Source organism: Tenrec ecaudatus, chromosome 1 (genome assembly GCF_050624435.1).
Source record: "Tenrec ecaudatus isolate mTenEca1 chromosome 1, mTenEca1.hap1, whole genome shotgun sequence".
NCBI classification, from domain to species: Eukaryota; Metazoa; Chordata; class Mammalia; order Afrosoricida; family Tenrecidae; genus Tenrec; species Tenrec ecaudatus.
In genome coordinates, this window is record NC_134530.1 from 236,269,297 (window position 1) to 236,284,740 (window position 15,444).

Sequence of the window (15,444 nt, forward strand, 5' to 3'; positions counted from 1 at the left end):
TAGCCTGTAGATAAAAGATCATGGTACTCACACAATAACAACCATGCCAGATTACTACCAAGGGACTCTAAGTGTTGCCCTTTTTCTGTAGGAATGGATAGTGCAGGTTCTAAAATTAGGTGGGTCTTTCTTGCTGCTTCAACTTGATATTCTATGGAGTGGAGCCATTCACTTCTGCAGTGGGTTGAATAAGTATTTTTAGTAAACCCTTATTGAGTAGCACCAAACATGTTCCTATAGCTAAGTAGGAGATTAAAAAACTTTATCTTCAGTTGTTTAAAATTACATTTCTTAAAAAGAAAATCCTCATCTTGAATACAAACTCTTCAGTTCATGCATCTGCATTACAGCTGGCGACCACAGTGTTAGAGTCCTGAGTGTATGTGATATTTTCCTTAAAAAAAGTACAGATATCTCAAGCAAGTTGATGTTGAATGGTTCTGACTCAGGTTGATCACATCAATATCCGAAAATAACTGTGTCCTAGAGAATTCTCAGGGCAATGATCTTTTAGAAGCTGATCAGCAGACCTTTCTTCCAAAGTGCTTTTGGGACATGAAACATCAAGCTTATAGTAACCGGGCTACCACTTGAAACATTTGCTCCATCTTGAGTGGTCCATTAACGCGTGCTGGACTTGAGTGCTATTATATACAGCATACCAAGTGACACTGTGGAAACACAATGACTAGATGGTCCTGCCCTAAAGTGTCCATCTGGATCCCAGGGAGTAAGTTGGCCACTGTGGAAGAAAGGGTTAATATTACACATTCTTCTTCTATCTATGCAATTTTTGAAAGCAAAACCCATTCTTAAAAAGGTAAAAAGTTCATTATGTCTCATTTGATGTTGTATCTTCACAAAACAACCTGATGTTATATAAAAATATATCTATTTAATCTAGAATTTATATATATATATATATATATATATATATATATTTAAAAGACCATGCCTTTTGATTAATGTCCTGCCTTTTGAAAGCCACTCAGGGCCTTATTGGATATAGAGGCAGCCTGATAATTGGCCAACAGAGCAAAATATTTTAAGTGATCCTTGTTTAAAAGACTTGAAAAAAATTAACCCTAAAGCCTCCTTATGCATAGATACACTGTTCCTATTCCATTTTTATATTTTGAATTCAATTTCTAGCTTCGAAAAAAGATATATTCCTCCATAGAGGTAATTTTAATGAAACCAAATATCACAATCATGCATTTATTTTATGTATACAATCTTGAAAAAAATTTGTAACCAAATGCAGCTCTTCAATGAAAGCCTGAAAGACAATCCTTATTGGTTGAATAAGACAGCATTAACCTATCCTTAAAGACTCCTAGTGGCATAGTGGGTACATGTTGGGCTGTGACCTGCATGGTCTGCACTTTGAAATCACCATCTGTTCTGAGGGAGAAAGGCCGGGCTTCCTACTCTCAGAAGCAGTTACTGTCTCAGAAACAGACACAAGGGTCACTATGATTGGAATTGACTTAATTGTAGTGACTTTGAATCTATCTTTTATAATACACGTAGAATCATCACAACCAGATTTTATGCTATTGCTGTGTATGGCTTGTTCACGTAAAGGTCCAATGGAAACGACATAAAGACACTCTATAAAGACACTTTAAGCATCTTCATGATGTGAGGTCCATATTTCATGTTGCACCCTTAGGATTCCTTCAAAAGAGCAAGCACTGTAACATCTGCTCATAGAGCAAAGAGTGACAGCTTTTCTCCTGCGGGGTGGGGTACCCAGATGCACCTGGAAAGGTAGAATGGGGCCATAGCCTATCCTGTCTTCAGGTCTGACCTTCCCAGACCACTTTTTCCTCTATCTCCCTCCATAATTATGGTGCTAAAGGTCAAGGAAGTGGAGAGGCTCATTTCTTGGCTTTGGGGAAATTGAAGCCATCTAGGACTCCCCGGTGTGGTGGCCCTTTGGTCGTGTATTGTTCAGAGCACTTACTGTCCTCCATGGTCATGAATGGAATCCAAGAACTATGTGCACTGCCAAATCCGTTGGAGGCAACCAGCCGAAACTCATACTCTGTGAACGGTTGGAGATCTCTCACTTCATAGCTCAATGACGCAGAAGGACTAGAAAATAACCTATCGTGGGAAGAAATGTTGATTTGAAAGTTATAAACATAGAAAGAGAGAGGATGATAAATAAAAATACTTGCAAAGCCTTTTCACCAAATGCTAACATACACTTAAGGGTTACAATGCTGTGCCATGGAATGGCATCCCCATTAAAAAAAATAAAGGACCATTTATTTGGCTAAGGTTTTGTCATCTTATCTTTATAGAAAAGCCTGCATTCTGAAGTGCTGATACTAGTAGTCATGTGAAATTTTTCTAAATATTATAGCTTTCTAGACACAGATCACATAGCTTTCCATCGGGCTTAAATATATCTCTATTTAGTCCATGTACTTGTGCACCATTAAGTATCAAGAAACCTTATCTGAGATGCTATCTAATTTTTTTAAAAGAAGCTGTATCTACAAGCCCAATAATTTCCCCCAGGTTGTTAGCTGTGTGTCTTTGTGTGGTGTTCTTGTTTGTCAATACTTCAAAAGGTGACCTACCGGTATATTCTTTACAACTGAAAACTGACCTATTCTTCACAAAAGTAAGGTGATGCAAATTAGATTTGCACGGAACCCCAGCTAACAGTTTGCACGATGGATAGATGGGATGCTCACTCTAGTAATTCATCGGTGGAGCGGCCAGGTCTCATCTGGAGCTGGTATCTGGGAGCGCCGGGAGCATTGTTACGAGCTGGTGTAGACCAGACGACCTGAAGACTGGTTGGAGTGGCAGATGAGAGCCTGGGAGGCAGCAGGCCATCTGGAGCTGTCGACAACCACAGATGAATTAGAGCAGAGAAAACTGTAGAGAACATATGCTGGGCAGAACTGAAATGCTCCATATACTGGAAAAACTCTTCCTCAGGATCAACAGCAGTGTTAAACATAGTCCATTTAATTTAACATTTTCATTCCTGAACCCCTGTACTTCCTTATTGTTCATTTCAGCACGATCACATTCTTCTTTTACTCTTAACTGGTCGTCCCTCCCCACCAAGCAGCAAGACAAATTAATATGCAGCACATTCCACCTGTACTTCTGCTTACCTAATTGAAAACAGGTAGGGGATTTAGTGAAGCAAATATTAAAGTATCTTTTAAAATTAATACTTTGTTCAACAGACTGAGCAGACTCATATTGAAATGGGCCAGATCTGACATTCTTCCCGGCTTTATCAGCCATTGTCATCTGAATCAGATCAATACCCAATAAAGCAAGTCATGGCATTATGGTGGAATTCTCAACTTCCACTCAGGAAAGCCAGGATCAGTTCCTGGTCCCTGTTCCTCAGACACAGCCACCAAGCACAGCCACCAGTTATCTGTTAGTGGCGTCTTCCATGTGGCTGTGACATTCAAGAGGTTTAGGTGGAGGTATCAAACAAAGACAGGCTAGCCAGAAAGGCTTTGTGATCTGTTTCTAAAAATCAGCAAATGATGGATTGAGCCTGTTGTGCATAGACACCTATGGGGCAGTTCAACTCTGTTCTATAGAGGCTTTATTATCCTGAACCCACTAGATGGCAGTGGGTATGGTATACCTTTTTCCATGTGTTTTATTTAGTCAGTTGCTACTTCTTATATTTCCCGTCTTTGTTTGAGTATGCTACAAGGTAGGGCGTATTTGTGACTTTTCCTACACTAGTTGCACCTCTTGAAAATCTGTCCCGAATTCAGAAAAATTGCTTTTTATCATGTCGTATTATATTTGAGTGGTTCTATCAAGTCAACAGTAAGAATGAAACTAATTCCTACTGTAATTTTTTAAGTGACAAGAGACTCTGATTATCGAATTAACTTCTTCAAGTGATCTAACTTGAGCAAATCTAGCTGCTTAGCATTTGTTCTAAAACGAGTCAGAAAATCAATAGCACATATTCTGAAGTTGAATAAAGCTTTATGTTTTAGATAAAAAATCATCTAATGACCTGAAATTATTTTTTACCTTTATAATTGGATAATAAATTTCCATTATGATTGTTGTGAGACAGTATAATGCCTTACGGGGGCATGGTGATTATTTAAGTAATTATTAGCTAATATTGTTGTTAAACCCTGTGCTGTTGGCTTGATTTTGACTCATCATGAGTCTATATAACAGAGGAGAACTTTTACAGCTTTTTACACTGTAATATTTATGGGAAAAGATACCTGTTTTTTTTTTCATGGAAATTCTGAGCTTGATCAAATGGTCACTATTTCCATTAGCTTCCAAATATAGAGCCTCTTTACTACCAGTTGTGCCTCTAGTTACTGCTATTTATATACTACATATTTAAGATACACACACACACAGTTCTGTTTGAGCCCTGGTGGTATAGGACCACAAGGCCAGCAGTTCAAAACCACTAGCTGCTCTTTGAGAGAAAAAAGAGGCTTAGTATTGCCATAAAGAGTTACAGTCTTAAAAATGTGCAGGTGAAGTTCTACCCTGTCCCTTAGGGTCACCAAGAGGCAGAATTGATTCAATAGGGGTATTTGTTGATTTTAATTTCCCTTAGAAAAATTAAGGTATGGATGAAATTTAATTTGTTAGGAACATTCTACTTATTCTAACATAAATTCCTAATGACCAAGAATTTCTAGGGGCCCCTGGTGAAGAAGAGTCAACTGAAATATCAGAGCTCATTTTGGTCATATCTTTCATGTACATACATTTTATGTATTCTGATTTTCAGGAGACCTTATTTGTAAACTAAGGGACTACATGACCATCAATAAGATGGGAAACACTGGGATACATGCTTTACCAATCAGTTTTAAATGTTTTAAGTCAAGAGTTCTCTAATTCTTTCAATAGGCATCTATTCTTTGCATTGCTATGGCGTCAATGTGTAGGGTTAACGACACTGAGGAAAATCTAGCCCTTGTCTGACCCACTGCCTTTGAGTCCACTCCCATTCATAGGTCCCCTATCGGAGAACACTGTTCCATGGCAGTTCTGAGTCTCGAACTTTATGGGAGCAGTTTTCTCCCAGGAGAGGCTGGTGGGGTTAAGTTGATGACCTTGGGTGAGCAGTCCAATGCTTCCCCCATGGCATAACTGGGATTCCTTGCTCAGCCTTGAGGAGCTTACATTTCTATAGAAGAAGCAGGCCATAAGAAAATAACAGATACAATGACACCAGATGTCAACTAATGCCTTGAGAAAAATCAAGCAAGGTAAGAGGAGAGAAAATGACAAAAATACAATTTTAATTACTGGATAATAATTTAGATATTATAGAAAGATCATAAGGTGAGCACTGGGCAGAAATGGAGATGAAGTGAGGAAGGTGGCCATGCGCATGCTAGAAGAAGAGAGAACAGTAATTTGGATGGGAGGCCATGAGGGCTTTATTCCATCCTCCTCATGGTCACGGACTCTGCTTTGAGAAGACAGCTCTTCCTCCGTCATAATGTGAGTGCCTTCCGACTTTAGGGGCCATCTTCCAGCTGACAGTGGTCCACTGCTACTCATGCGGTTGTCAAGACCTGAAAATGGTCTGCTGCTCCTCATAAGGTTTCCTCAGAGTGGCCAGGCTGTTTCTTCTTCGTGGGCTGTTCGTAGTCTGGAAGCTCTGGTGGAACCGTCCACGCTGGGTGCCAAGTACCGGTGCAATGGCTTTGAGCACCAGAGCAGCCTGCAAGCCGCCACAGTACAGTTGACAGACGAGCGGCTGGAACTGATTTACCTTCCAGTAATAAAAGTGAAGGTGCTGTTCCTTTGATTGTGGAGCGCATGGAGAACAGAACCAAAGGCACCACCATTCATGGTGGTGCCATTACTGAGATGAGCGACAATAAGGAGAGAAATACATTATGATGGGATACAGAGTTCTTTTTCATAAGTTGTACCTTATATATCATTATGTGTCTTAAGGAAGATATTAGGATGCAGTGCAGAGATGAGTTGTGATTTTATATTTAAAGATGGAGACCTGATGAGATAACATAGGGAGTAAGTGTAGCCAGATCAGAGAAGATGTCTAAGAACTGAGTCCTATGATCCAACAAAATTTGCTATCAGGAGGAAGATGCTACAGAAATAAACAAAACCAGGGAGCGGTCAGTGGAGGAGGGGGAAATAAAACAAAGAAAAAAGAGCATCCTGGGAACCAAGTAAAGAATATATATATAATATATACATGTATATTATATATAATATATATATGAATAAACGGTGTCAGATGTTACTGAGATTGTAACTAAGAAGACTGTGTTTGTTGCGTTTGTTGATGTGGAAGTGTTTGCTGAGCCTGCCAAGAATAGGTGCAGTGCAGAGATGAGGGCGGCGGTCCAATTCGAGAAAGCTGCTAAGGGAATTGGAGGGGAGTGCCTGGACAGAATGAACATATAGACCTCAGGAATCTTGTCCTAATGGTGTGTAGAAAATAGGGTACCAAAGCAAAGATTTCTGACAATGGGTGATGTGGTAGCAGGTTTACTGGTATGATCTAGTAGGAATGGGATGAAATGATTGTTTAGGATTCAGAAAGATTCCTAAGAGAAAATGCATGTCAGCATCCAATCCTCATGTGGCAGAAGGCCTACATGGAGTGGCAGTGGCCTACATGGAGAGCAGCTGGCTATGCATACAGGAGGGAGAGCCACCCATCATGGCAAAGTGGCAAAGTGAATGGAGAGATTGAGTGTTCCCATCCAAGAAGATGTATAAATAGGTTGATGAGACCATAGCAGCACCCTCCAGGGGTGTCTATGCTCTCAGAGAACAAAATAAAGGCAAAGGCACCAGTCTTGTGCCCTGTGTGAGGGTTAGTGGGCAGCTTGAAAGAGGGTTAGTGGTATGAGATTTTTTTTTCAATTGGTAGAACAGAGACATGCAAGAAATGAAATAAAATTACTGATCAGGTCAACTATCAATCAATAGTTAACTTTTAACCTTTGAGTTATAGGACACTCATAACTATATACTAGGCATTGAAATTTTCTCTGTGAACTCAAATAGCTTTTGCATTGGTCATTTCTTATTTGATATATATATCTTTAATTGATTTATAACAAATGCACACACATAAAACAATACTGCAAAAGCATGGGTGAAAAGTTAAGTACAATGTGCATATAAGATATAGCACTCCTATATACAACCTTACCCCCTTTCTACATTTTGCCTGATAATCCCATCGATGATTCAGATTCTGAGTGAAAATCAGTTTTGACCAGTCATCAATGTTAACCACGTGTATTCTTACTACGCACACAGAAATCCATCTGTGGGTTCAAACTATTGTTGTGCTATAAAGAAAGAACAGAGAAGAACCCTAAAGTAGGCTCCATGTGAGTCAAATATCATGGGTTCTCATCTGAGTGACACTGTAACCAGTGCTCTGTTAAAATGACAACTGTTGATTATTTAAAGTTGCAAAATATTTCCAAACAGGGTCATCAGCAACTACATATAATTCTTCATCTTGTACACTTTCTGCAACACCAAGTCCCAGAAACTGTTCCTTCCCTCTGTTTAACCCCTTTTATCCTAGACCTATTCCACAGAGGCTCCTTAGCACCAAAGCAATAACTGGGAAGCAGCCATAATTCCACCCCTGGTTTCTTAACACAAGAGTCGTGTATCTATCAGCGTGATATATTGCCTCGAGATGCTATGTTGCTCGAAAAGCTTCTCTCGAGTTTAATATGACCCTCATGGGGCAAGCACTCCACAGACAACCTCCTGAATCAACACATCTTGTCCAGTAAATACTAATTCTACAAGGGGACTGAATAAAACAGCCACCCTGATCTATAAATTCAAAGGAAGACATTAAAAAAATTTCAAATGTAACCTTCCTTCTAAGGCAAAATGAATACAAATGATTAAGCAATAAATTTAATCAGGAATTGGACTCATTTATATGGTATACTTTTTGAATATAAGGTATTATCAAACTTTTAAATGATGCATGCATGTGAACTTTTCTCTATGTAAAAGAAAGAAAAACAGATCAAAACAGAAAATGATGTATACCTACTACAAACCTTTTCTTCATGATGAGTTACAGAAAACTATAGATTTTTCCTCTGTTTTATTTTGCTATTTTTGTTTGTGTTTAATTTTGTTTTTTGCTGTCTTGGGTACTTTTCATTTATATGAAATCCAGGATAGATAAATCTATAAATTTAGTAACTGGATTAATAGTCTCAGGGTGATGGCAGGGGAGGCTTGGGGTAATGGGGAAGTGAATAATAATGAGTATAAGAATGAAGACTACATTCTAAAAGTAATTATGGTGATGATTGTACAACTTTAAAAATATTTTTAAACCATTAAATCATCAAATATATGAATTATATGTCAATAAAACCATAAGAAATATATATTAAAAAGGAAGCAACAGAGGTCCCTTTTCCATCTGACAAAAAGTTGGTGATTACTGAGACTTAAGAACTAGAAGACCGAGTTACGGGGGGAAAGGCCTCTAATTGGCATCCCCCCCATGTCCCAATTTCCTTCTCACAGCACTTTAACATGGCTGTTCCTGCTGCAGTGACCTTTGTGTGTGCCTGTGAATTGCAATCTAGTGGAATACAATGCTGCTTCAACATATAACAGAAACTTATAGTTTTATGGTAGGTCCAGTTCTGTGCTCAAGCTATTGAATATTGGTATGCAGCAGGCTGGGAGAAAGGGAAGGACAGGATAGGTAAACAGGAGATAATTGTTAAAGGGGATAAGGCCATACACTTGATATTTAATGCAGAGGTAAGATGTGACTCGGATAACGGTAGTAAGTGCAATGCATACACATACGAGAGTTGTAAGTACTTTGGGGGATTCCGGAAGTAGACCCTCAAATCCAGATGTGCATTAAACCTTGCCTTTCCAAGGACCGTGTCTTTACATGGCATTGCTATTGGGGGGCTGTCAGATGAGCTCATCTGGGTTAACCATGCTCTCAGCCTAATTCCAGTGGCTGGTGTTCCCATCAGCCCCTCCTGTGCGCATTCCACTCAGCTGTGATGTTTCCAGCTGGGGTCCCGTGGAATCTGACTCCCGCTCTTCGCAGACGACTCCCCCACTTCAGAGATTAGATTTCTGGCATCCTCATTTATCTTTCCCTGATAAACCTAAGAGAAACTATGGCCTTTTATTTTTATGCCTCCTTACTGCACAGTTCAGTGCCTGGCATAGATTCAAAAGTTTGACTCACGCATTTCCTTTTCATGTTTTAAAATGTCTAGCTATGGACAGGTTTCAGTTTGTTAATTCTAGTTTCCAGAATAGAAAACTAAAGTTCAGATGCATAGATTGAGTCACTGAGTCATGAACAAATTGGAAACAGAAGGCAAGTCTCAATTTCCAGTCACTAAACCATATGTCATTAAAACAGATATTAATTATGAGGAATATACAGATGTGCTAACAAATGGACAGTCAACCTTGAGCACAAGGATGCACACACAGCAGAATTAAATAGTAACAAGTAGGTTAAAGAATAGTTAATGTTCTCAAAATAGACCCTTACTAAGAGCTCACTTTTGGAATACATAATCTGTGCCAAGTTCTTTAACATAATTGTTTCCAGCCCTTAGAATGATAGTGTGATTTCACTGTACTATGAAGAGTCAAGTACTCGGAGGAGTTACAAGTTTTACTCCAAATCACAACACTGATAATTGACAAAGAGAGAGTTTAAACCATGCCTATTAAAATACAAAAGCATTGCTCTTAATTCTACAACACACATGCACACACACACAGCCTGTTATAGCAAATCATTCCTAATGTAGAATATGAAATACGTTTAAAGGAAAGTTATTTGCAGTATTGAATAAGCTACTCCTGATATATTTTTCCAACTTACGTAATTAAATAGTATTTCCCTCTCCTTTTAGCACAGGAGAGATTTTGTCTCCTTATCATTCCACAAGGAACCCCACATGGGTCTACTCGTGTGGATTTGTGAGAGCTACAGGATTAGTCAAAGTCCACAGATGTCCAACAACATGTAAGTCTTTGCGTCCCCAAGAGAAAGAAATATATGGTTGTTAGGTGACATTGGTTGATTCTAACCCACATTGATTCCCGTGTACAAGAGACCCAAACACTGCCCTGTCCTGTACCCTCCTCACTACTGAGTCCATGCTTGAGCCCATTGTTGAAGCCACTGGGTCAGTCCAGCTCCTTTCACTGCCCCGCTAGCATGACATCCTTCTTCAGGGACCGGCTCTCCTGTCAACATGTTCGAATTACAGTGAGATGAAGTCTCGCCACCCACGCCTCTGGGCAGCACACTGCACGAAGCATCCCATGGTGGTTTCAATGTTCTTTGCCAACACTACAATCCACATGCATAAATTCTTTTTTGGTCTTCCTTATTCAGGGTCCAACTTTGACATGCATATGAGGCGATTCAACCTTCCAGGGCTTGGGTCAGGCTCACCTTAGTCCTCAAAACAACATCCTTACTTTTCAATTCTCTAAAGAGGTCCTGTGCAGCAGATTCACTGACTGCGACCCATTTTTTTTGATCTCTTGATTGTTACTTCTATGAGCATTCATTATGGATCCCAGCAAGAAAAAGATCTTAACAACTTCAATCTATTCTTCATATATCATTGTTACCTCTTGGTCCATTTGAGAAGATTTTGGTCTTCTTTACATTGAATTGTAAGCCATACTGAAGTCTGTAGTCTTTGATTTTCAGCAGCTAGTGCTTCAAATCAAAGCCCACAGATTTCCAATACCATATGTCTTTTTGTTTCTAAGAGAAAGAGATATATTAAAGCATTAAGTGTGTGTTAGTCTGGCTAGACTAGCAAAACAAATTACTTGAGCCGCATATGTGTATAAGAAAGAGTTTTATATATAAGAGCAGTTGAATATTGAGAAAATTTCCCAGCCCAATCTAGATCAAGCCCATAAATCCAATATTAGCCCATAAGTCCGATACAAATCTATAAAGTCCTCTTCAGACTCATGAAACACATGCAATTATGCCAAATACAAGATCACAGACCAGTGGGCAAGAAGTCTTGTGGATCCAGTGGTGTTGTAAGCATCTCAGCGCTGGCAGGGGTCTCCATGTGACTTCTCCGGCTCCAGAGGTCTGGTTCCATCAGCCTCTCTCCATTTGTTTTCTCCACAGTGATATCTTGCAGGGAGTGAGCATGTGTCCAGACTCCAGCGAGCTATTTATCTCCTTAGTGCTTCCAAATGATGTCATCAAGCTACTACCTGATTGACAAGCTAGACTCCACCCCTTCACTCTGACCCCTCAAATTGACACCAGAGTGTGTAACTACCACAAAGTGCTCTCTACAGGCATGGAATGGAATCGACCTTTGATCATAATTTTTTAAAATGCATTTTAAATATGGAAGGCGGGTATAGATAAAAGTCACTAGCTGTAACTCCCTACTATGGAAAGCATTCTTGCCTGAGGCATCCCATGGAAATGAGTACTACATTTCCGAGGTTCTTTATCACTGGGAGGAAAATAGCTGCCTCTGTACTTTAATGAACAGTCCTTGGGATGGGAAACCTCTCTCTGATGTAGAATTAGCAACTGCTATTACTTTTACAAATCTTAGGGTCAACATTGCCACCCTTGGGCCCTAGTGAATGTGAAATGGTGTACTCTCAATAAATAACCGGAGTTAATTGGGTTGCAGCAGGAATAAATTGGGCTTCTTTTAGTCAGTGGGTATATGGTTATCAGCAAATTGCACTGGACTATGTAAGACCTACCTGGGTTCTACTACTTTCTAAGACCAAGCCTCTTTGACCGTGAAGCACTAGAACTTCAGGAATTGTAAAGTACTATCCTCTACGCTGTTTCTCTCCTTAAGGTTCAAAGGTATGAGTACTTCCTCCTAGGTTTCAGGTCATCTGATTTCTCAGCCATTATCTAACTGTACTTAATTGGATGTGTTCCCATGTTGAGAATTCCCATTGAAAACTATGATGCCATGGACCTAAATTAAATACTCCTTGTGCGTTCAAGTTAAATGACCATCGGGGATTTGGCTGTATGTTTACTGATGTCAGAAATGAATTAAAAATGACTTTCCACCTAACTGAGTGTACAATTCAGACACGAATCATGTTCACACTGCTGTCCAACCATCACTATTCTCAATTTCCCATTTTTTTACCCCAATCAGAAACTGTGACTCTTAAGCAATAATTTCCATTCTTTCCTCTCCTTCCCCATTAGTCACCACTGTTTAAAACTTTCTCCAGGTATTTCCTAGGGTAGATATTTTACATATAAGTGGCATCATGCAGTATATTTTATCTCAAGACTGATGTATCTCACTCAGCATCATGTTCACAAGGCTCTCCCACGCTGTAGGATGTATCAGAGCTTCATTCCTCTGTATGGCTGAAATAACATTCCATTGTATGTCTAGACTACGTTTTTTCACCCACTCATTTGTGGATGAACACCTTGGTTGTTTCTGCCCTTGATTAGTCTGAATGATTCTGCAATTAACACTGGCTTATAAGTAAGTTTTTGAGTCCATGCTTTGAATTCGTTTAGGATTTTACTGAGAGTTGGAATGGCTAGATCATATAGTAATTCTATGTTTATATATGTGTAGGAAACAACAAGCTGTTTTCCTCAATGGCTGACCCATTTTAAATTCCCATCAGCAGTGGAGAAGTGATCCAATTTCTCCTCATTATTCCCAACCTTTTTAATTTTTATTTTTTATAATAGTCATCCTATAAGGAGTGAAGTGGTTTTTTATTGTGGCTTTTATTTGAATCTCCTTTGTGACTAACGATACTGAACATTTTCCATGTGTTTGTAGACCATTTCTACACTGTCTTTGATGAAATATCTATTCAAGACTTTATCCATTTCAAAATATTGCTTGTTTGCTTAATTTGTTGCTGAGTGTGTAAATTTATTATATATTCTGGATATTAAATTTTGTCCAATAAATGCTCACCAAATATTTCCTCCCATTCTGGAGATTCCCTCTAATTTTCTTAGTAAAGTCCCCTGATGCACAGAAGCTCTTAATTTTGATGAAGCTCATTTTATCTACCTTAACATTTATGGTTCATGTTCTTAGGGATATATATATATATGAATTATTTGTCAAAAATGACATCCCAAAGCCAACACTATCTCTATATTTTCTTCTAAGACTTTCAAAATTTCAATCTTTTATTAAATCCTTGATCCATACTTTTCATCTATGATGGGAGGGACACGTACAATCCCTTCCTTTTCCAGGGGAAATCCAGTTGTCCCAGTACCATTTATTGAGAAGACAGATTTTATTCCCCTCTACTGAATGGACTTAAAGTATTTATTGATAACCAATCTACCCTAAATGTATGTGTTTATTTCTAGACTCTCAATTCTACTTTATTGATCTCTATATATAGATTTTTATGCCAGTACATCAATTTGATTACTGCATCTTAATAGTATATATTATTATCAAGATATAACGCTTCTCACGTTCTTCTTATTCAAGACTGCTTGGATTTATGGAGATACTTACATTTTCATACAAATCTGAAAATCAGTTTTACCATTTTGCACAAAAAAGGCTTGGGATTTTGATAGGAATTGCGTTGATCTATAGAATGCTGTAGGGATCATTGATGTCATAGTACTTCCAAGTGTTCTAATCCAAGGGCACAAACTGTCTTTCTACTTATGTAAGCCTTCTTGAAATGATTTATAGTTTTCAGTACAATTTCAGTTTCAGTACAATTCTTTCATATTCCTGTTTAAATTTATTTTAAGGTTTTGTATTCTTTGAGATGTTATTGCTTTGAAATGGGATGGTTTTCTTGATTTTATTTTCAGAATATACAATGCTGGTATAGGCAAACAACTGATTTTTGTGAGTTAATCTTGTATTCTACAACTTGGCTGATTTCCAGAGTCTCTTGTAACTTTCTGATGGAGTCTTTGGGGTTTTCTACATATAGAATCATGTCAACTGTAAATAAAGAATAGTCTCCTCCTGAGTGAACAGAACACAGTTCTGCTGATGTTCTAAATTCACACTCAAAAGCTGAGAAAATACAGTTCTTTCCCTGCATCCACTTACATATGCTGATCTGCTATAACAGTACCAGCAAACGATGGCACTCTGAACGAAATGGTGTGTCACATTGCTTTTGCTGTTCCTTGTGACTGCTTTCACTGCTAGGTTGGTACTCAAGATAGGCATTTTGATTTAAAAGTTTGTCCTCCTTTTTTTTTTTCATTTACTCCACAGCCACTAAACTATAAGTACTAGAAGTATTAAAAGCTTAAAAAATTGTTATGCCCATGATTGAAAAATTACATCGACAAAGAGTAGTTATGTATGATCAATTCTTATAATTGTTGTACACATTGCACATCTGTAAATGAAGAATTGGCCAACGTTTTTGATAGATACATTTGTACCAAATCCCAAACAAAACAACCCAAAACAAGAGTAGCTGCCAAGATAGTTTACAAAGAGTACTTTGTAATTTGGTTCCTTAATTTGGAATTTTGGGGGTCATACTTCTGTGGGACTTTCCAGTAAATTGGTTTAAAGATGTGGTTCTAAAAAAAGTGATCTAACCTTTTCCTCCCCTCTAGTCTCTGTCATTAGGACAAATCATGGAGGAGACGATTGTCATAGATCCCACTATTATTGGCTTGAAAAGTTAAGTTGGAGGATGACTGGCATTCACTAGAACAATGTGGATTTGAAATGTGTGCAGAATGCACAAAGGAAAGCAAGAGTGCTATGAGAGGAAACACAGGAGGAAATGATTATGACTGACTAGGAAAGTTTCCCCGAAAACCTGGTCTTAAAGCTTAGACTTTGTGAATGACTGCAACTCTTCTGATCAGAAGTTGACTAGTATGAATCAAACCGTCCAAGGTGTTATAAAGGGTACTGTTTGAGGATCTGAAAAGTAAGCAAAGGTGATGCATCCTTTATGGAAGAGCCTGGGAGGTCAGCGAGGAACCTGGAATCTATACTAAGAAGATGGGACAGCCCCATCTCCCGTTGATGTTTTAAGTGGACTAATGACATGATATGGTTCAATATTAAATTATGCTTTTTTAATTTTGGGATCAAGGAGAGAGCTGCTGTCTGATGAACAGATTAGGTTGAATTCTGAAAAATAATGGATTCATTTAGCTTCTGATTTATATACCTTGATTCATTTTTGCTTCTGATTTATACATCTTGATTCAATTTTTTAATTAAAGGTGAGTTGAGAATGTAAAAATAAAATTCAATTAGTTAATTTTTTTTACAATCTCATGTTTTGGTTAGATCATCCTTATAGAAATAAAAAAAGAATCAATGTGTTAAAATGTAAGGTTAAGTTAGTAGTAATTATGCATTTAGTGATTATTAACTTATTTCTCAAAGTTAGTTTTTA

The 15,444-nt window shown here is 38.3% G+C and overlaps 1 protein-coding gene across 1 annotated transcript in view; it reads right to left on the reverse strand.

Moving 5' to 3' along the window:
- USH2A (usherin) overlaps positions 1-15,444 on the reverse strand; it is a 987,589-nt gene that overhangs the window by 341,099 nt on the left and 631,046 nt on the right. Inside the window, exons 39-40 of the mRNA XM_075540576.1 lie at positions 2,712-2,862; positions 1,970-2,112 (exon numbers count right to left, since the gene is read on the reverse strand). Coding sequence (XP_075396691.1) covers positions 1,970-2,112; positions 2,712-2,862 — 294 coding nt within the window. The remainder of the gene's footprint in view (positions 1-1,969; positions 2,113-2,711; positions 2,863-15,444) is intronic.